The 22,131-nt window shown below is 45.1% G+C and overlaps 2 protein-coding genes across 4 annotated transcripts in view; both read right to left on the reverse strand.

Moving 5' to 3' along the window:
* Positions 1-921, reverse strand: part of F5 (coagulation factor V) — a 73,653-nt gene extending 72,732 nt beyond the window's left edge. The window contains exon 1 of the mRNA XM_039241891.1: positions 764-921. Within this exon, the coding sequence (XP_039097822.1) occupies positions 764-921 (158 nt within the window). The remainder of the gene's footprint in view (positions 1-763) is intronic.
* Positions 922-3,039: 2,118 nt separating this feature from the next.
* LOC120238258 (selectin P) overlaps positions 3,040-22,131 on the reverse strand; it is a 39,421-nt gene continuing 20,329 nt past the window's right edge. The window contains exons 10-17 of one of the 3 annotated variants that reach the window (XM_039241913.1): positions 18,777-18,962; positions 12,036-12,221; positions 10,551-10,760; positions 9,075-9,260; positions 8,148-8,267; positions 5,378-5,408; positions 4,261-4,315; positions 3,040-3,680 (exon numbers count right to left, since the gene is read on the reverse strand). In XM_039241913.1, the coding sequence (XP_039097844.1) occupies positions 4,261-4,315; positions 5,378-5,408; positions 8,148-8,267; positions 9,075-9,260; positions 10,551-10,760; positions 12,036-12,221; positions 18,777-18,962 (974 nt within the window). In that variant the 3' untranslated portion in view covers positions 3,040-3,680. Of the gene's footprint in view, positions 3,681-4,260; positions 4,316-5,377; positions 5,409-8,147; positions 8,268-9,074; positions 9,261-10,400; positions 10,764-12,035; positions 12,222-18,776; positions 18,963-22,131 lie in introns of those variants that run through there. The other 2 variants (XM_039241912.1, XR_005530168.1) reach the window with 2 other exon arrangements.

Consider the following 22,131-nt stretch of genomic DNA (forward strand, 5'->3'; position numbering starts at 1 on the left):
CTGAGTCACACTGAGAGGGTTACCATTTAAAAATATAACTGGAAACAGTGAGTATGTCCTATAATTTGTTTAATTTCTAGGAAGTCTTATTTTCAGCCTTTCAGTTAGGAAAAATAGTTTGCAATTCAAAGACAGAGTTTTATTATTTAAGCCACCTTTTAGGTACATCGGTCTGTTAATAGTGACCCTTCCAAAATAGCATCGGTCAACTTTATCCCAGGGACGAAGAATGGAGGGGGGGGGGGGGATAACTAGCCACATGAAAAGAAAAGGCAAAAGAACAAAAATATTGCACATTTATGGACTGATGATGGTTGGGAAGTCACTTATAAGAAAACAACAAAATTCAGGCAACTTGGCAATTGTCGTTGGACAACCTGCTTATAATAAAGGACAACGTGTACATCTCTAGTTTTAGAAGAGGAAGCTATGTGGAGGACGAAATAAAAAATGTGTGACCAGCAGTTCTATAAAAACACCAGCTGCTAAAACGCCGGAAAGGGACATTGCGGGAAGGCTAGCGACGCGGTCAGCGGCGTAGCTTCCGAATCGGTCCGCACAGCAAGCCCGCGACCAACCGCAGCAACACGGCCGTGTGAACAGACGCAGCACCTGTGCTGCTAGAAACAGAAACAGCGACTGTGTTTTAAAGTGAGCAGTACGTCGCTGTTGTTGTTGAGGCTTGTGAAGCCACGCGTGCAACCGCACAGCACAAAGCGCCCGCAAGAAACGTGCGTGCCCCGCGGACCCCAGACCCGCTCACCTCCGGCTTGCGGGCTCCGGGCGGTAGCTCCAGCTGAGGCCCTGCGCCGCCACGTAGAACTGCCGCAGCCGCGCCGCGTCGGCCCGCAGGCGCCCCCAGCCCGCGCAGCCGGCGCCCAGGACCACCAGCAACCAGAGGCGCGCGCGGCCCGGGCCCATGGCTGCTCTGCGCCCGCGCCCGCCGCCGCGCGTCCGCCGCCCCGGCTGCAGCGCGCCCGGCGGCCTGCAGGTGGCGGTGTTCGCCCTCCCGCCAGCTCCCCCGGGCGCCGAGGCCGCCGCAGCTGCCCGCGTCCGCCCTTCCCGGCGCCCTTCCAGGCGGGCGTCGGCTGGGTCACTGCCCCCGGTGACTGGGGGGGGGGGGGAGGCAGAGCAAGGGGCTCGTGAATGTTTCACCGCAGGTGGAGAAAGGGCAGAAATCGAGGCCCTCGCAGGGGGCGGTGCCCAGGGCTTTGTGAGCCGCAGGCAGAACCCCTCCGGCCCTTGCACCTGCTGAGCCCACTGCCTGCCCCTCACCCCCCCCCCCCGCGAGCGCTGCCAGAGCCAAGGTCACACCTGCTGAGCCCACTGCCTGCCCCTCACCCCCCCCCCCCGCGAGCGCTGCCAGAGCCAAGGTCACACCTGCTGAGCCCACTGACTGCCCCCCTCCCCCTCTCCCCCTCCCCGCGAGCGCTGCCAGAGCCAAGGTCACACCTGCTGGGCACCCTGCAGCTCCCGCTGCAGCGTCTCCCTCGCCTTGGCCGCCAGTCTCCTGATGAGGGGTGGGGGAGGGTATCGTGCTTGTCACCGGCCCAGGGGACGCTGTCATTTCAGCGGAGGCCGCGAGCGCGCGGGCGCGGGAAGCCAGCCCGCAGGCCTGGGCCACCCTTCGACTTCGGGGCCTGCCTCAGGCGACCCAGCAGGGGCCCCTCCCGGCACGGCAGCCCCCCCCCCCCCGGGGTGCTGGCGGGGAACCCAACCGCTCTAGAGCTCAGTCTTGACATCTGCACGAGAGTGGTGATGAGAATCTTCCCAATGCAGCTGTTACAAGAGTCCTGCGAGGCGTCCGGTTCCTCGGCAGCGAAAGCAGCAGCGCACCTGCGTTACTAGGTTATGCTCCTCCAAGGTTACTCCCAAGGTCATGCACTTCCTGCCGCAGGGGCCCTGTGTTTCCCCGAGGAACAGCCTTAAGATCTTATTTTGCCATTGATAGAACACCTGACACTTCTACTGTGTGAAGCACCCTTATACCCGGCCGGGGTTCCCTGAATCTGCGCGCCTCCAAGCTTCCGTCTCACGATTTGTCTCAAATCGGGCCCCTCGCAGAGGTGATGTCACAGGTCAGGCTCCTCCTCCCTCACCCTCCCTCCGCGTGCTCCTCTGTCTGTCCTGATACCGTCCGTCAGCCGCAACCCCATCGCTCCTCTCTGCTGCTCACTGGCTCAGAGTCCCACCTATCTCCTTCATTATGGACTCAAACTGACTTTCCCATTTTATGAACTCCTACAGCAGTATTCAAATAAAATACTTGTGTTGATCGCCCTCTATTACTTTGTGGGGTGTCTGTTGTTTCCCGGATTCGATGAGAAGCTGTTCCAGAGCAGGAACACGGCTTAACTCTTCTGTATCTATAACAGCAGTGGTTTGAAGGCTGGCAAACCATCAGGTTTCCCTGCAGGAGGTTTCCAAATTGCAGGCCCTGATTCTGGACGCAGGGCAGATAACCATCGTCCGGTAACACCCAGCCTAGTGACTGGCAACAAACAGTGAGAGATGCTGTTAACGGTACATCAGAGAAACTTTCCAGAGCAGTGAGTCCCTACATCCCCCAAGGTGACTACCAAAGTTCTCGCAAAACTATTGTAACCCTTCAGCTAGACTGTTTTACCATTTTTATTTGCATTTTCACCCATAAGTTATTTATTCTGCATGACTTGTTTATTACCTCACATTTCACAGAGACAAGACCACTGTATTGTTTGGCTATTTTTTTGCATCAGTTCCAGATAACTACTGTGTAACTTTCAATAATCTACGTATTAAACATGTGGTTTAATAAAAAGAGCATCTGTTCTTCCTTCTAGAACAATCAGGTGATAAAGATTTTTTCTGCTTCCCTGATTTCCTGATTTTTTTTCTTCTCTGATTTTGTGTGTTGGGGGCATGGTGTGGTATATATTTGCTGACTGACTGAAGGGTCAATCTGTCATTGGGACAACGGCAATGAGACATTCCATCGATGTAAACAAAGTGATGTACACAGACCTTATTGAACAAAACATCAAATAATAGAACATGGTATGTGGGAAGAATCCTTTTAATTGCACCTTTGAATTTTGGTCTTGAGGTCCTTTTGGGAAGAGTGACCAGTGGAGGGAAGGTGACATATGCCTCCTTCCTGTCTTGATTCTTGGTCTTCTGCTCCCTCTGGTGCCAGCCAGAGGCTTCTTGGAGGCCTTGCAGCAAGGGTATTATGGGCTTCATGAGACCCCAGAAGATCTTCTAGAAATGTCCTCAAGTCACAGGTACCACCTGCCTTCCAACAAAGCAGAGTGTGCCTTCCTCCAATCCAAAAATAAAGAGGCATTTTTATGTTTCCACAGTCCGGTCTTCTGGTAAGTCAGATGCTTCAGTCTCTGGCTAATTAGTCTTTCGAGAAAGGCTGGGCAAAACCCACAGAGCACTGCAGGCATTCAGTCCTGGCTGCTAAGGCTTACGGAAGAGGTGGAGCAGGAAGGGGTGGTGGGTAGGGAGTTCGGGCTTGTGGCATCCTTCTGCTCCCACTCAGAATTAATCTACAGGAAACTCCATGTCCTTTTTTTACAAGTATTTTCAGAAAACTGCAGCAAATATGTCACAGTTAAAGTCCATTTGGCAGGAAGCCTGATGTTCAAAAATAGGATCCTATGGAGGTTGAGTGAGGTGCCCAGGAGGACAGGTCTCTGAAAATGAGACGAAAGAAATGAAAATAATTACATGTTCCTTAAAAGCAAACAAGCTAGCTCTTAGCATGTGGGTCCCTGAGGATCAACATAAGCTCTTTTTAGATTCCAGATAATCCACCATCTGGGCTACTTTCCTTAGGAAACTCAACTACTCCTTGAGCTTTTGGGGAGAGAGAAAGTATCAGATTATTTTTGTGTTGCAGCAGGTCACATAGGGGAGTGGCTCCATAAAAGTTTGTAAAATGTTTCCAGTAATGTAACTTCTGGTTGTCAAGCCAGGGCAGAGTTCTGTGAATACCACCATTAATGGGAATATCATACATCCTGAAATAAGTTATGTCTTATTAGAACATTTCTATCCTTGAGGAAATGGAAATCCTTGTATAAACTTACTTTCTATTGTCACTCTGCTGACATATCCTGTCCCCGAATGCCAACACAATTTCCTTCAAGGTTTAAAAAATTTAATACATGCTAAAAATTTAATTCATGATTATATAACAAAAAGTCAAGTTTTAGTATTCTTTCTCTTTCCCCTATTCTAATCTCTGTCAAAAATACTTCACAGGTAACTTACCTAAGGACTCGGGTCAAATGCAGCATTTGTAAAAACTCCATATGTTCCTAGGTGGCTAAAGGACAGAAACACAAAGATAACTTGCCATGTGGTGCTTGGCCTTGACGAGAGTGCAGCACGTGGCTCCTGAGAAACCATGCATTAACACCCACCCTGGAATTCCGCTTTACAACAGTAACAAAATTAAATGCCTACGAGATTTTTGAGATCCCACTTAACAGCTCAGGGTAATCTGCGTTGCGTGTACACCCGCATTAAGTTATTGTTAATGCTCTAGGTACTGAGTGCCTGTTATGCCTCTAGGTAGTTGAATACCTGTTACACTTCTTCTTGGGAAGAAAAAATCCTTGATAATCTGATCATCTGGCCATGCTTTTCAAAGAACAGTCGTACTGCCCCCTATGGGTTGTTGTTGTTGTTTTAAATTTTCATAATGATCAAGGGTTCTACTGCCATTTAGTGGGAAAGGGCCAGGGGCACTGGCTAGCCTAATAGGCACACGACACAAAGATTTATCCTACACTCCATACAGTTTTAGAATATCTACTCAATATTCCTGTAGGTGAATAAGCTCTGAGTCTAGGACTTAACTTTCTTTAAATATAAGTAAGGTATTTTTTGCATCTTTTAAATTACAATTGCCATGTGAATGGAGGGGAGGTTACAATACAATAGATTTTCCAATCCTTTACCAGAGTTGCTCATCATTTAAAAAATCAGCAGGTTGTGCCGGAAATGCCTCTGGTGCTGTTTGAGTCACTAACACAGTATTCCTGACTGTTGGTCTTTATGGTTGTGACCCAAACGTGCAAGCCTCTGCTGACCTCATCACGTCCACTAAAGTAGTGCCTCAGCTTTAGCGTTTTATGTCTATTAGATATCACTTTCCCTTTTATTTTTCCTTTACTTTATAATTAGGGCAACTTCCTGGTTTTTAAAAACACTATGTATGGTTAGGATATATTATCTGTGTATTTTATTTCAGAATTAGTAAAGGGGATGTTGCAAAAGATTTGTTGCAAGAAAGGGGCATTACATATAATCATGCTGATATAATATAGTGATTTAAAAGTCAAACTAGAAAAATTTACTCAATCATGAAACTTTTCTATCTTACCTTTGAGGGTTCAAGGGGCTTTCTCCATCATCTGAAATAAGCAAGAAGATATAAATGATTGGTTTAAAAGAAAAAACTAGATGAAGGAGAAAGGTCATCAGTGGTAGAAGTCACTGGGGAAAGTCTGTGTAATGATCTTCACCCAGGCTCATTATCAGGGATGTACTGGGAACAAGATGTCCCTGAGAGGTGGGACCTGTGTTGGGCTGAATGGAAACATGTGACAGTACGTAATCCAGACTCCACTCATCTTTCTTCTCGTCATTTTCAGTGACAACCTCTTCTTTTTCCTCTGGCCCTTGCCTTCAGCCTTTTGGTTATTTTTGGTTCTTGAAACCCATTTATTTGGCACTGGAGACCCCTATCATTGCAACCCTTCCCCTAGTTGGGAAGCTAATCACGTAAACAAATCCATACCCACATAACAAAGGCTGTTTTCCTTCTCTGGCAACTTGGGTGACCAGGGCCTTCTGTCTTAATCCAAACAACAGGCTCTCATAGTGGAAACTTTAAACATGGCACTAGGCCTGCCAATCACCCCATGGAGAGATAAAGGGGGAAATCTTATGGCTAAATAAATGTGGAAAATACTAGGCCAAATGAAGATGAACAAATATAGTTATTACAGGGCACTATTGATAATAGTGCCTTCAACGTGATAATGAATGTGCATTTTGAATTTGAAGGAGAGGAACATAGAATGCAGCACTCTTCTATTATTTGGCTGTAGAGTCCCTATAAAGTTAAAATCACATTGTAATGGGTCAAGGAAAAATTCCTCATCCTTACAAATGAATTTATTTATGTATTTATTTATTTATAAAAGTTATTTATTTATTTTGAGAGAGTGTGTGTGTGTGTGTGTACTCACACGAGCAGGGGAAGGGCAGAGTAAGAGGGAGAGAAAGGATCCCAAGAAGACTGCTCTGTCAGCACAGGGCTTGATTTCATGACCTCAAGATCATAACCTGACCAACTGAGCCATCCAGGCACCCCAAATTTATTTACTATTAAATATATTAGAGTATGAACGGCTGTTGGTCTCTCTTCACAGTCTGGAGGACTCTCTAGCAAAGTCTCAGATCTAAAGAAAGAACTGGGGGAAATGTAGAAATAATGTGATTCCTACATGGCTATGGAGAGAATGTTCTAGGTCTTAGGAGCTCTTGCCTCTGCCTTCTGGATTTGGGTAAATAAACAGAAATGTTGCATGGAGGGACTGGTTGTAGCTCTTTAAGCAGAGTGATGCTCTTTGTCTACTGTCCTACTCACCCATGGGCAGGAGAGCATGTGAAGGAACTTTAGAACACCCGCCTCAATGCAATGGTAGTTCTGTGAATGGAGAAAACTTACAAGAACAGAACAAGAGGTTTTGCCCTGGAGCAGCGAAGAGTCAGAGCTGAAACCCTTCAGTTCCATGCGAGCTCCATCCGGTATGACAGCCATTCTCAGTCACCTGCAGTGGAGCATTCCTGACCCCTCTGATACCCCCAGTTACCTTCCATGAGAAATGATGAGGAGCCCTATTAGCATATGAAAAGATGTTTCTGAACTCATGACTGAGCATCTGGGCCAGACAGAGAAAGAATGTTTTACGTCATAAGCGATGGTTCTCTTCTTTCATCCTAGGCCAGAGCTCCTTTGTCTTTGTTTGTTTGTTTGTTTGCTTTGAGGGGGCTTTGGCAGAGAGAGAGTTGAGAGAGAATCCCAAGCAGGCTCTGCATTGTCAGTGCAGAGCCCGATGTAGGGCTCGAGCCCATGAACCACAAGATCATGACCTGAACTGAAGTTGGTTGCTTAACCAACTGGGTCACCCAGGTGCCCTTAGAGCTTTTTTTGATGAAAAGTCTGATAAACACATTCTCTCTCATAGAGCATCTTCATCCATTGGGTCACTTCCCTGCTTCAATCCTGTATTAGCCCCACAAGTTTTCAGGAGAACATACAGATTTCTCAGCTTGTCACACCAGGTCATGACTAAGCAGCTACTCTTCACAACTCTAGGTCCATTTCTTGCTTCCTCCACAGCATCTTTGATACAGAGGCACTAAAACACTGAACATAGCTCATGCCCAGGTACTTAACCCTTCCAGGTCTTTCCACACACCATTCTGTCTGCTGGAACTCTATTTCCATTTATTTCCGTTTAGCAAAATCCTTCTTATTCTTCCAAGGTAAGCCTAAAGGAGCTTTTTCAGACCTATCAGTTTGGTTGGGACACCTCTCTTGTGTTCCAGTCATATCCAGGGTGTATTTTGTCCTAACAAAGGTACTACATCAGTATTAGCTTAGATTTCACTTATCCATCTCCCTACTGCGACTACATATTTAACATCAGGGCCTTCACCCTGGGTCCCACTCTCTAGCACTACTGATCAATAAGTGATTCTTGCATGAAATAAAGATGAGGAGGGAAGCATGGTGCTTTCCAGTTGATCTTGGTGGTAACTAAGGTTACCTAGACCAGAGGTCCCCAAATGCCAATGTGCCAAGTGGCCTCATCAGAATTTGGAGGGGAGGCCTTTTGAGGAATTTGGATTTCCAGACCAATTTCCAGATCTCCCTATATGAGGATCTGTATCTTTTTTGTTTGTTTGTTTTTTTACAAAGATGATTCTGATGCACAGTCAGTTCTCAAGATAACTTCTCTTGGGCTTGTTTCCTTTGAATGCAAACATGTTTTCAAACACGAACTTCTGATGCTGTGGTTTCCCGGCCCCTCCCCATGACACAAAAGAAGAAAAGAAGGAGACGATTCTTTCCTATTTACCTTTTTGCCTGAAACGCTTTCTGAGAAGAGCCAGGAGGGTTCCGCACGTCGCCAAGCCTATCATAGAAGCCACTGCCCCGCCAAAGTAAGTCAGGGCTTCCTGGATAGTCAGTGGCCCTGCTGCAAAGCAAACACACATGCAGGGTATGAGAAGTGTGCTGTGCAGAATACCATCATTCTTCCAGAAGGGTCCCGAGAACTCGGAGCTGTGAGATCAAGTCCTGTGCTGAGACATCCGGAAGTCATAAAACTACTGCAGCTGACTGGGAAATGGGGCCACTTCTACTTCTAATGGTTAAATAGCAAACATCATTTCCACAGGAGTCAGGGGAAGGACCCTAATAAAGTGAATTACATGATTAAAGAAGTGGAAATTTAAGCAAATAAAATAAACTGTGGGTATTTTTTTTCCTTTGGCAATCAAAGATTCAGTTATGCCATAAAAGGTAGTCGTGACAAGCTGTAGAGAAAAAGTGAAAAAAAAGAAAAAAAGGAAGGTGGATGAAATAACCTTACAAACAGATGAAGCTTCATTTAAACAGATTCATGTGTTTTTAGAGGCATGTGGTAAAGAAAGTTCTTCTGAGATCATAAATTAGGAATCTTCATGAAATAACCTCCAGTTAAAAATGTTCTGAAACTTCAAGATGTACTTATTACACATGGGTTGTAAAGATATGAGAGGGTTCATCTGACAAATCTGAGCTCTGCACAGGAGTCGGGACTGTCTGCAGAGTCACTGAACTTAACTCCCACTGCTCTGCAGAAGGCAAGGAGATTCTGCCTGATTCATTGTGAAACATTTACTAAACTCAGGGGAAACCCAGTGAAGGAAGGTGAGGCTACTGTCAGAAATACACAGGAAAGGAACACTGATTTAGTTACATCCCTTATCGAATGACTTCCTAACCCATATGGGAAATATACCTTGGCATGTTGGCATGGGAGTTGACCACTGGCCATTCTCTTGGCATGCTGTTCTCGCTGAGCCATTAAGTAACTGGCCTTCTGGACAATGGAAGCTGCAGGTTGAGCCATAGCTGAAATTTCCCCAGGGGTTGGAGCAGTTCATCATGCCTGGCTCAGTAATATGCAGCCCAGAGCATTTGACAGCTGCAGATAAAGAAAGGCAGGGAAAACGAACATGTGGAAGGAAGGCAACAGAGATTATGTTTCATTTGTAACCTGGCTAGCATTGCCAGCAGATGAGGTATGAATGTAAAAGATCAGAAAGGAGATGAACCACTTCTGACATTCACACCAGCTCCTCCAATACCACAGATACTCAGATGTCCATTTAGAGAATTGCAGCTGAAGAACTAGGATGGAATATTCAATAAATACCTACTAGTGGCTCCATCAATGTTACCTACGAAGATACTATTATCAAAATTTTGCTTCTCAAAAACAGTACTGTTCTAAATGTTATTATTACTACCATGGGCAATTAGCTGGCATGTTAGCACATGTTTATTAAAATACTTAATAAGTGGCCAGCATAGATGGCTTCTGGAAGTTTTAGTGAAGTAAAGAATGTCACCCCCTTTAAATTTTTCTTCAGGGAGGGGAGTCTGGGTAGCTCAGTCAGTTAAGTGTTTGATTTCAGCTCAGGTCATGATCTCATGGTTCATGGGTTTGAGCCCCGCTTCGGGGCTGTGCTCACAGCTCAGAGCCTAGAGCCTGCTTCAGATTCCATGTCTTCCTCTCTCCCCCCTTCTCTCTCCCTCTCTCTCTCTCCCCCTCCCCCTCCCCCACTTGCACTCTGTTGGTCTCTCTCTTTCTCTCAAAAGTAAATAAATGTTTTAAAAAAATTAAACTTCTGGGAACTTCAGGTTGTTGTTCCTAATTTGTAGATAGGAAACTAAAGCTCAGGAAATCAAGTTTAACTCAAATAAACATTATTGAGAAATGGCGACATTTACAAAGCACTGTTCCCATGCTCCGTGGGAAATACAAAGACGGAAGAGACATAATACTTCCCGTACGGGGTGATAGCTCTTCCAGAGGTATCATACATGGCTTATCTTTTTATTTAGGTTCCAGTTATGGAAATATGGGATGTTCACACTATCACATAATTAATGGAATTGCAACTTGTATTTCAAAATTCATATACTTGGTTTCATGCTCTGCATGCTTGTTTTCCTCACACATTTGGACATTTTACAAGTGTCTCCTCCTTTACGTCTTCGAGAGCAAGGCATTCGCCTATGACACAGCAAGGGGAGAAGTGACATGCCTGCAGTAGGTTACCTCTAGCTGGGACTGGTGTGGACTTCATGGAGGAGCCCACACGTGAAGTGGTCGCTGGGGTTGGATGGGATTTCAACAGGCAGGTACAACGCTGAACGTGGGTGCCAGCTGGAAGATAGCTTCAGAACTGCCTGCCCCTTTCCCCATTACCTCTGCAGGCAGGAGTTCCCACTGTCCATTGTCCTGAAGGTGTGCATCTGAGAGCACGGTCCCCCATGAGTGTGAATCCAGCGTGGCATCCAAAGTAACATGTGGTATTCGGACCAAAGGTTCCCAGTCCATGCTTACAGGACACTGTTCCGTGCTCTAGAGTGATGAAGGCTGGGCATCGAACCTCTGAAATAGGAGCTGGTACTATACCTGCTATGAAAAAATGTTTCCATTTAGAGAGCTCCCAATTAAAAGGAGTGTAAGAGAGTTAATTAAGACTGACATGGAATAACTACCTTCCACTCTTTTTGTAGCAAGAAGGCTCTAGCAATAGCTCCTCAGAGAAGTTCAGGAAAATTGGTGATCTCAGGTATGGAAAACCAGATGAGAAAAAAATACACTTAAAAATATCCTTGGAGAGGTAATTCTCTAGGCCAGAGGAGGAACGAGGGGTGGGGCACAATGTCAATGTTACCAAAATAAAAAAAAAAAAAAAAAAAAAAAAAAAGGAAGATTTGGTGCCGAAATGTAAAAAATTCCGTAGAAATCGAAATATACAGAGGCCAATTGCCTGTCCTTGCTGCTTTGTTGAGAGGTGGCCAAAGGTCAGCACGAAATGTGGGATATGCATGATGTCATTAGCTTTGTCACTAACTTTACATGTGGCAGAAAGATGTTTATTAACCTCTCTGTACCTCAGTTCCTTGATTTTAAAAATTGAGTCAGTGACTCCACACCTTGTACTCCTCATCGCAATGAAGAAATGGAGAACATTCAATTGACTCAGTAAAGGTCTCTGAGAAAAAGAGACCAATATTATGAAAGAAAATTTCTGCTTAAGAATAAATATAGGGGCACCTGGGTGGCTCATTCGGGTAAGCGTCCGACTTCGGCTCAGGTCATGATCTTGCGGTTTGTGGGTTTGAGCCCCACGTCAGGCTCTGTGCCGATGGCTCAGAGCCTGGAGCTGCTTCGGATTCTGTGTCTCCCTCTCTTGCTGTCCCTTCCCCACTTCTGCTCTCTCTCTCTTTCTCTCTCTCAAAGTAAATAAAATTTTTTAAAAAAGAATAAATATAACTTTGGGGTGCCTGGGTGGCTCAGGTGGTTAAACGTCTGACTTGGTTTCAGCTCAGGTCATGATCTCAGAGTTGTGCGATCAAGCCCTGCATTGGACTCTGTGCTGGGCATGGAGCCTGCTTAAGATTCTCTCTCCCTCTCCCTCTGTCCCTTCCAGCTTGTGTGTATGTGCACGTGCTCTCTCTATCTCGAAAAAGAAAAGGAAAAGGAAAAAAGAATCAATATGTCTTTTATTCACCAAAGTAAGAAGTCCTCTCATTCCTTATAAATTCTTAAATCCATAGGCTATGTTTCCTAGATTCCAATAGATATTTCATCATAAGAAATAAAGCTGACACACTAGTAATACAATAATGTTGAAGAAATTTCCAGAAGAAGAGCTGTCTCAGCGAGTGTACACTATATTACCTTTGCAGGTCGGTGGAGGCGCTGTCCATTTTCCGGAAGCTGTGCATTCAACATTATTTGATCCCTCTAGCTTAAAGTCCTTGTTACAGGAGAAATGGCAGGTGGATCCAACACTGAATTCTCTGTGGGTGTCAGAACAAGCCAGGCTTCCCATCTCTGGGGCAAATAATTCTGGGCACTTGATGACTGGAGAGTCAAATAAATTATGTCACAATCTTCAGGTTTATTCAGAAGCCAGTTTTGCACTGAATTCATTAATTCATCTATTTAACAAATATTTATTGAGCACCTACTAGGTCAGGTGTTTTGCTAAGCAGCAGGAATTCCACAAAACATAGGACAGGTTAGGGGCGCCTGGGTGGCTTAGTTGGTTGGGCGTCCGACTTTTGCTTAGGTCATGATCTCACGGTTCGTGGGTTCGAGCCCCACGTCGGGCTCTGTGCTGACTGCCAGCTCAGAGCCCGGAGCTTATTTCAGAGTCTGTGACTCCCTCTCTCTCTGACCCTCCCCTGCTCACGCTGTCTCTCTCTCTCTCTCTCCTAGAAATGAATGAAAATATTAAAAAAAAAAAAAAAAACATAGGACAGGTTATTTACTACAGGGGCAGGGAGGTGGCGGGCTCACAGAGGGAAGTATAGGTAGAAGGTACAAAACTGGAGTCAAGGATTCAAGCAGTCACACTTAAGAACCCACAGTTTTATCCTCTCCTGTTTGCGCTTGTGCCTTCAGTGGCTCTCCCTATCCAGTCTGGAAGGGTTCATCCAGGAGTCCACTTTATCCTTCCTCCCGCCTGAGATCACTTCCTCTTAGATATCATGCCGTCTCCTCAAATTGAATACATCTAGAAATGCAGTGACCATCCTCTGTCCTAAACTTATTTCCTCCATTTGGATCCCCAGGCTGTGTGTGTGTGTGTGTGTGTGTGTGTGTGTGTGTTTTAATATCACAGTTTCATAGCACAGGAAAGCTGGAGAGCCCCTGGAAATTCCCTGAACTGACTTCATGTGGACTTGCCTCTGGTGCTTGGCTCATGCTGCCCTGAATTTCTTTCTATTTTCATTGAAAAAAATCCCACCCATCCTGGAGGATCCAACTGAAGGCAGCCTCCGCAGAGTGTCTCCTGATCACTGTAGCCTAAAGGCTTCTCCTACGAACATATCAGCTTTTTGTTTGAACTCCTGTGCTGTCTCACCATGTGTGATATCTTCCCTCACCTACTGGATGGAACACTTCTAAGACCCAAGAGCCATAAGACTTTGTGTTTTTCACAGCTCACGCTGCAGGGTCTCAAGAGCTAGTGTTCAGCAATCATTTGCCAAGTGGATGAATACATGAATTTTTTTTAAATGTTTTTTATTTATTTCTAGGAGAGAGAGAGACAGCGTGAGCAGGAGAGGGTCAGAGAGAGAGGGAGTCACAGACTGAAACAGGCTCCAGGCTCTCAGCTGGCAGTCAGCACAGAGCCCGACGCGGGGCCCGAACCCACGAACCGCGAGATCATGACCTAAGCGAAAGTCAGAAGCTTAACTGACTAAGCCACCCAGGCGCCCCCATGAATTTTTAATTTAATAACCATTTCCTTCAAAATAATTTTATAAATAATTGCAGTTATGCATTTCTGTTAGGATCATGTCTATTTCTCCATTATACTCTGACATAAGACTATTGTTTATTATCAAATACTTGACAAACTGAATGACTATTCTATTATTTATTCATTTATTTATTCATTTATTGAGAGAGAGGGAGAGAGAAAAATCCCAAGCAGGCTCTGTAGTGACAGTGGAGCTCAAACTCATGAACTGTGAGATCATGACCTGAAGCTGAAATCGAGAGTTAGACACTTAACCAACTGAGACACCCAAGCGCCCCTATTCTTTCTTTAAATCCAACCTTTCTGAAAGCAATGCTTTGGTCAGTCAGGCTAATTTTGCTTAGCACTTTTGCCTTAAAAACAAAAGAAAATAAAACCTCTTGAAGTCCTATGTTATACTTCATGAGAATGTGCTCTTTCTGGCCTTCACATATCATCAGTGACAGCCTATTTATCAAAAGACTGTGGACCCTCATTGCCCGAGTCCTCTCAAATAACCAAAGCAACAAACTGAATTTCAGTTTAGAATGCTCATATTTTTAAGTAATAAATAAATCCATATCTGGCAGATCAACTTTATTTATCAAACATTTATTAAATATATCTACTGATGTAAGTCATAGACATTAAGTCGTCTGTGAACATTTTTCACTAAAACAACTTGTTCAGAATCTCTCAGGATTTCATTTTTAAGCCCAAGAAAATGCATAATGTCAGCTGCAGGAGAGCAGGGAATTTGTCATGTCTTTTCAACACTATATCCAGGGAATAGGGTCTGGCACATAGTAGGGGTTCGAAAAACATTTGCCAAATGAACAAAAAAGTTCATGAGCACAATTTAATTCGGATGCATTCTAATGAGTGTTTTTACATGGTCTGAAAAGAAACAAGAGGAGTTACTCTTTTAAAAAATTGATCCGAGTGACTTTCAGTACACAGAGAGAATTACTACAGCATTAACCCACTTGGGACTAATACTTTGGTCTGAGATTTGTCAGTCTTGTTCCGCCAAGATTGTAGATACAGGCTTTGTTTTTGTCTTTGTTTTTGTTTTGTATGTGAAAGACTCCGAACCCCTTTAGGTAAGAACCAACCTCACCCAAACAAAGGCGTCTGAATCAGTTTAAGGATTTGACCTTGAATCAAGTAAAGAAGTATGTTTTCCTGCCTGAGGCAGCCTTGATGAGGTACACGCAAGTCTGACTTCCATCTGGAATATGGTGGGCGCTCAGCGATCATGGCCGAATTGCATTTGTGGCAGATGTAGAGGAAGAGAATTTTGTCAAGGAATGACCTCTTGGGTAACTTGAAAAAATAGTCCTATTCTTAATCCTACTGTAAAACAGTACCAAAACCTGAGTAATTACAAGAAGAATAGAAAACAGATAAGGATTGCTTTCATCACATGTTTCGTCCTCTATTTTCATGGACTTCCAAGGCAACGCTGTCTACCATAGCCACCTTCACAGATGGTTTTCTGTAACCCATGAAGTAAGTGTATATGATTGCATGTCAATGCGTGAATTGCTGGGTCCACTGGCATTCTGTCACCAACTGACAACATATTGGTTTATATTATTTTAAATAGATTTAGTAAATTCTTCTGTTTCTTTGTATTATCTCTTTTAAGTTAGATATAGTTTTTGTCAGGAAACTTTTGGAAAGACGGGTAAATAACAAATTTAACTAAATTGGTTGTTCTAGACTCAAAGTTTAGAAATGAAGACTAGGAACCCCCATGGAGTCAAAGAAATGTTGGAGGAGGGGAGAGCAAAACAGATGCGAGGCAAGTCAGAGCTTAGAGGGTATCTGTGTGCTGTATTATAAGACTTGGGTGGGCAGGGGGCTGGCAGAAGAGCTGAGTAGGACTGGGACTTGGATCAAGGACCCTCCTTTCCCCACCAAGGAGAAGCCGATCACTAGGAGTTGGGTCCAGTGGCCAACATGGTCTCCAGAGTGTCAATTTCAAAGTGACAAGGAGAGCAGTGGTCTGGATCAAGATAGTGCCCCCACAGTTGGGGACATGAGGGTTGTAGCAACCAGATACAAGCAGTTCCGGAAGGACTCCGGGTCCCAGAGGGCTAAGGCAGTGAGGACAGCGGGACATCAGGCAGCGCCCGAGTCCCAGAGGGCCAGGAACTGGTGTTCTATCTTAAAAGCCAAGGTCTGTGGAACCACTAAAGAATGAAATCTCTCATCGCCCTCTGAAGTGAGAGACTGCATGCTGCGCCGCCACCCTGGGCCTGCCAACCTGGTGGCCCGCATGTCCGATACAGTGTAGGACTCTGCAAAACTGTGCAAAGATCAGAGTTCCGGGTCAATGCTGAAGGGCTGAAACTTTATGGATTCAGGCATGTAGGAAAAGAAGAGAGGCTATTTGCCTCCATCTAAAGAAAACATTTGGAGAATGAGGTGAAAACACAGGCGCGAAAACCAGAACTCAAGATCAGGCTCGGACAAGGCTGACGGTTTGGAGCCCCGCCGTTGGCTAAGGCTGCTGTCCGAGATCAGGTCTGGTTCTAGGCCCTGGGTGGGGCTGGTCCGCATGGTGGGAGACAATGCCTCCTCTCAAGGAAGTCGGGGTGGCTGGGCAAGTGTGAGGGGAAACGGGCTTCGGAGAATACGGGTGTAACAACCATAGTGGCTGCATGTGTGATTTAAAATTTTAGTGAGATAATTCTTACGCATTTTTAAAAACTCTTTAACCTTAACCCAGAATGTGGGAAAACAGAGCTTATGGTAAATGTCAGTGGAATAAATGAATGAGCAAATGACGAATAAGTGAGGAAGCACAAATCCTAGTGTTAATCCTCCATAGATGTTCTAGATCCCTCAGGCACCTGTAGTATAGCATTCTAACAGCAGATGGCAGCTTTCTATATCTAACCCTAGAATTTTTTTTTAGAAAAAAAATTTTAATGTTTTATTTATTTTTGAGAGAGAGATAGAGACAGCATGAGCAGAGGAGGGTCAGAGAGAGAGGGAGACACAGAATCCAAAGACAAGCTCCAGGCTCTGATCTGTCAGCACAGAGCCCAACGAGGGGCTCGAACCCATGAACTGTGAGATCATGACCTGAGCTGAAGTTGGATGCTTAACCGACTGAGCCACCCAGGGGCCCCTAACCCCAGAATTCTTGACCACAAGACAGACCTCAGACGCTATTGGGTCCACTCCTCTCCTTTTGGGATCTAGAGAACTGAAGCCCATGGGTGTGATGTGACTTTTATGGCACAGGACTTTTGGGAAGAGCAATACAGTTCTTTGGGTATTAATCTAGCATTCTACAAGAAGGAATAAACAATATTTTAGCCTTTTTTTCGTATAACACTAATAGATTTCTATCAACATCCTCTCTTGTCTGAACACCTTCAGGCACTGCCATCTCTGAAGTCCATTTCAGCCCTTAGAGTGGCATCCTGGCCAGTGGAAACCAGCGGCGAGGGACTTAGGAACGCTGCCACTGGGTGGCAGTGCAGGGTAGCGGCGAAAACACGAGCACTTGAATCAGGTGAGACCCGGGCTGGAGTCCAGCTCCATACTTTGCAGCTATTTGGCCTTTGCCTGCTTTGGATCCCCTCAAAGCCTCTGTTTCCTGGGCGGCTCAGTCGGTTAAGCGTCTGACCTTCACTCAGGTCATGATCACAGGGTTCGTGAGTTTGAGCCCTGCTTCCAGGTCTGTGCTGACAGCTCAGATCCCGGCGTCTGCTTTGTGCCTCCATCTCTCTCTGCCCCTCCCCAACTCACTTTCTCTCTCTCTCTTTCTGTCTCAAAAATAAATAAACATTAAAATGGGGATCATAATGACCATGTTCAAGGATTTTCATGTGGATTGAATGAGACCCTGCTTATGAAATAGCTGGTACTTACTATGGAAGCAATAAACATTAGCTATTAAACCTGGCCTTATTATTACTGAGGACACTGAACAATAAGTTGGGCCACTGGTGCCTTTGGAAAGTAAATCCGAGCTATGAATTAATTACTTCAGCAAACTTCTATTTTAGAGCACACTATACGCTAGGGGCTCTTAGCCAGATATTTTGGGGGGAGATAGAACCTAGCTCCTCCAATCCACTGTCAATAGGGCTTGTGCTTGAGTAAATTTAACCAGTAAATGATAAGCTTCAGCTGAGCAAGCATTTGTCACACAGCCACTTTTATTCTAATTGCTGTAGGGATACAAAGATGAAGAAGGCATGATCCTTCCCTCAAGGACTTCATACTCCACGTGGAGGCAGAGCCAGTTGAGAGGTGCACAAGTGGACTGTGAGATCCTCAAATGGCCAGAATGAAATCACACTCGTCCCTGCATAAGCTCGGTGCCTGGGGTTTAGCAGTGCTTAGTGACGGTGAGTGTAGGAATAAATTAAGTCAGTAGAAAAAGACTTGCTAAGGAAGTAAAAGTCCCAGTGACACAGCTGAACTTCATCACTTATGAACTGTGTGAATTTCAGCGAGTTACTTAATCTCTCTGAGCTTCTGCTTCCTCATCTGGGAAATGGAGAGAACATTGCCTTTCTTCATTATATTTAAGAACAGTGGTAAACGCCAAACGTCACAATGACAATTAAAACACTTTATAAAACTGGGCAATGTTTTTATTTATTTATTATTTATTTAAGAGTTTATTGTCAAGTTGAGGAAGGCACTTGTGGGGATGAGCACTGTGCAATGTTTAAAGTTAGAAGAATGGTGTTATATGGAAACCAACTTGACAATAAACTATTTTTAAAAAAAAATAAAGTTAGAAGAATATTCAGAGAGAGAGACAGAGATTACCAATGCTTCGTGCAGAGTGGGTTTCTTTTAGCCTAAGAACAGTTTTACATGAATCTTTGGTGATTCTTCATTCTGTACTATTATCTGAGAAGTCATAAGAAAGGACAGACCCGGGGCGCCTGAGTGGCTCAGTCGGTTAAGCGTCTGACTTCAGCTCAGGTTATGATCTCATGGTTCATGGGTTCGAGCCCCGCATCGGGCTCTGTGCTGACAGCTCAGAGCCTGGAGCCTGTTTCAGATTCTGTGTCTCCCTCTCTCTCTGACCCTCCCCTGCTCATGCTGTCTCTCTCTCTCTGTCTCTCAGAAATATTTAAAAAATTTTTTTTTAATCTATATAAAAAAAGAGGACAGACCCATGATCCTACCTTCACATGTTGGTGGCGGATGTGTCCAGTGTCCAGATGCAGTACAATCCAATGTTTCTGGTCCAGATAAAGAGAATCCTTCATCACAGGTGAATTGGCATCTGGTCTTATAACTGGAATCTCCAAGAGGCTGGACACACATCACTGTTCCATTCCGGGGGCTGAGCAGCGATGTGCAGGTAATGGCTACCAGGAGCACGGCACAGGAGAGATGGGATCATTTCAGAACACAGCAACCTGACATCAGTGTGTGTGTGTGTGTGTGTGTGTGTGTGTGCGCGCGCATGTGTGCACATGCATGCTGAATCCACGGACAGCATTTGGTTAGAAATAATAGTTTGAATTTCATGCTGCTTCATCACCAGGTAGACATCATGGATGTATAAAATAGCGACCAAGAGCTGACAGGCATCCTGGAACCTTCACCCACAAAGAGCTTTAGAGGTCATGTTAAAGTTGTTGGGTTTTTTTTCTTTCTTTAAAAATGTTATTTATTTTGGAGAGAGAGACCAAGTGCAAGCAGGAGAGGGGTACAGAGAGAAAGGGAGACGCAGAATCTGAACCAGGCTCCAGGCTCTGAGCTGCCAGCACAGACCCCAAAGCAGGGCTTGAACTCATGAACTGTGAGATCATGACCCCTGCCAGAGTCAGACACTAAACTGACGGAGCCACCCAGGTACCCCTCGAGGTCGTTTTAAAAGGAACTGGTGCTTTGGAAAGATCGTGATGCAGCTCATTTCAGTCGTCCCTGCACAGGAGTAGAAGTGGCTGTTTCCTTGACACCTTCAGAAAGAGACCCAGTGACCTTGCCAGAAAACAGTGACAAATGACTAGAAATAGGAAAACAAAGTAAAATACTTTCTCCTCCCACAAAACCTACTTTCTCCAACCAAGGAGTAGAAAGGATCTGGGTCTAAACCCTGGCTCTGTTACTTACTAGCAATGTGTCTCTAGACTTTTCTGAACCTCAATTGCTCCATCTATGAGATGGGAAAAATAATACTCCTTCCTTTGCAGGGCTCCTTGGTTATAAAATAGTAAGTTAATTAAATCATACATAAAATTAAATTAAAAAAATTTTAAGTCATTGGCATGTGGTAGGCACATAATGTAACTGGCCATCTCCAAATGCACCAATGTCATCCTCCGGGGACCAGCCCCAGTGACTCTATGTGTTCACCTACAGAGAAAGGTACATCAGATCTCATGGTTTTTTTACCACAGTTTATACATACAGAGTTTGAGGTTCCAGGGTTTGCTTGGGTTGGAGATCATGCTCTGTGACTTGAGGCAAGTCACTTAACCTCTCTGAGCCTCAATATCTTCACTTTTAAACTGTGGAGAGCAGGGACACCTGGGTGGCTCAGTTGGTTGAGCATCCAACTCTTGATATCGGCCCAGGTCGTGATCTTGCAGTCACGGGATTGAGCCCCATGTGCAGCTCTGTGCTAAGCGGAGCCTCCTTGGGATTCTCTGTCTGCCCCTCCCCCCTCTCTTTCTTAAAATAAGATGATTCAAAAAATAAAATGTGGAGAATAGCATTGCATAGCTTCCAAAATTTTTACAAGATCAAAAGCAAAAACACTGTGTGTGTGTAAATGTTAATAGCTGTTGAGATGTCCCTCTGCCAACTAATGAAACTATAAGGCCCAGATTTATTGTTTTATTTATTTTTTAATAGTTTATTGTTAAGTTGGTTTCCATACAACACCCAGTGCTCATCCCCACAAGTGCCCTCCTCCATGCCCTACAAGGCCCAGATTTAACATGGGGACATTTAAAAATGCAGAGTAAGAGAATGCATGGGTTAGATTACTTCTTTTCGCTGTTTGGTTTGATTGAACCAGAGTCGGGGGGAGTAAGGTGAACCTAGGGCCGTTCTTCAGCCACTGACTTAACTTGCCTGAGGCTCCAAGAACACTGTTTATACCTCTCTCTTCCCTTCCCCTCCTCCTCTCTCCAGGTACGTTCCCCGTGGTCTGATCATGTTTCCCCAAGACCTAGGCATTTTCTGCCACCTGGACCGTCTTCCTGTCCTCAGTGTGTATGTGTGTGCGGTGGGAGAGGGAGGGGACCAAAATATGACCGGCAAGGACGAAAAGGGAGGGTGTGGGTGGCGTGGACTCCGTGGCCCTGCCTGCGGATAGCTGGGGTGCGGATCAGAAGGCAGCAGCACAAAGGGGACATCAAAAGGGAAACTGGTAACACTCAGAAGTCTTACGACAGCCGGTGGATTGCAAGGCTCGTGGTGCCTTCCTGCCCAGCCCACGTTCGGGTATTTCACTTGATGCTCACCGGGCAATAATAGGAGAAAGTTCAGTCAGAGTCAACAAAGAACTAAAAGCGGAAGGGAACTGGGAGGTCACAGGAAGCGGTGTGAGTGTCAGCCTCGCTGCTGTGAAGCACAGGCAGGGTGGTGTGGGGCAAGAAGCCGTAGTTCTGACCCCTGCGGTAGGAGGCTGTGGAAGAACTCTAATCTCTGTGATAGCCCTCCTCAGGGACTCCAAGTTCTGCCCCAGAGTTTCATGGACTTTGTAACATATCCAGGCTTCGATGTAGCAAGGATTAAGGCTGGGAAGGCGGGATCACCAGCCTCACTTTGGCCTTTCCAGCCCTGCTGGATTTGTACCCAACCCCAGCCCCAGGGGCGTGCGGGCTCTGCTCTCTGGTGCCTAGAGATGCCGGGCACCCAGCTCTGCTGAGTGCTTCCTCCCTTCTTCTTTCTCTCTCCTCCCTCCCTCCCTCCCTCCCTTCCTTCCTTCCTTTCTTTCTCTATTTCTCTCTTTCTTTCACTGTTGACCTAACTTAGCAGTGGTGTGTGTGTGTGTGTGTGTCTATGTGTGCACTTGTGTGTGACCTGAATAGCAAATGGTTTCCTCTTCATTTAAAAACATGTGTCTGCCTGCTTTCACTCAGATGTTGAAAGTCCGTATAAAGTGAAAGGCACACAATGCAGAATTTTCTAGTATCGTACCTATTTGACTTCATTATGAAAATAGAATCTGCATCGTAAAAGTACTAATTGCAAAGAGGGAAAACTGAGTGGGGAACATTTTGGAAGAATTCATACAAGAATGCCGACACTGCCTATGTCGGGCTGGGCGTATTTAAGAGGATTTTCTGGTGTGTGTTTACTTCTTATCTTTCTGTGGCTTTTACAAACGAACACCTTGCTTCATAGAAGCGATTGCCATAAACCTGAAGAAGTGGATGCATGGAGTGGAAAAAGGAATGAGGGGTATAAAGAGCCTAGGTCTGTTCTTCAGTTGTCAAACACAAGTGATTAGAGCCAGTTCTGTTTCCTAAAGCATTGGCTGTACCCTGGCTTTTTTTTTTTTTTTTTTTTTTTTTTTTT

This window comes from Hyaena hyaena, unplaced genomic scaffold, assembly GCF_003009895.1.
Source record: "Hyaena hyaena isolate Hyena2069 unplaced genomic scaffold, ASM300989v1 scaffold_201, whole genome shotgun sequence".
Taxonomy (NCBI): domain Eukaryota; kingdom Metazoa; phylum Chordata; class Mammalia; order Carnivora; family Hyaenidae; genus Hyaena; species Hyaena hyaena.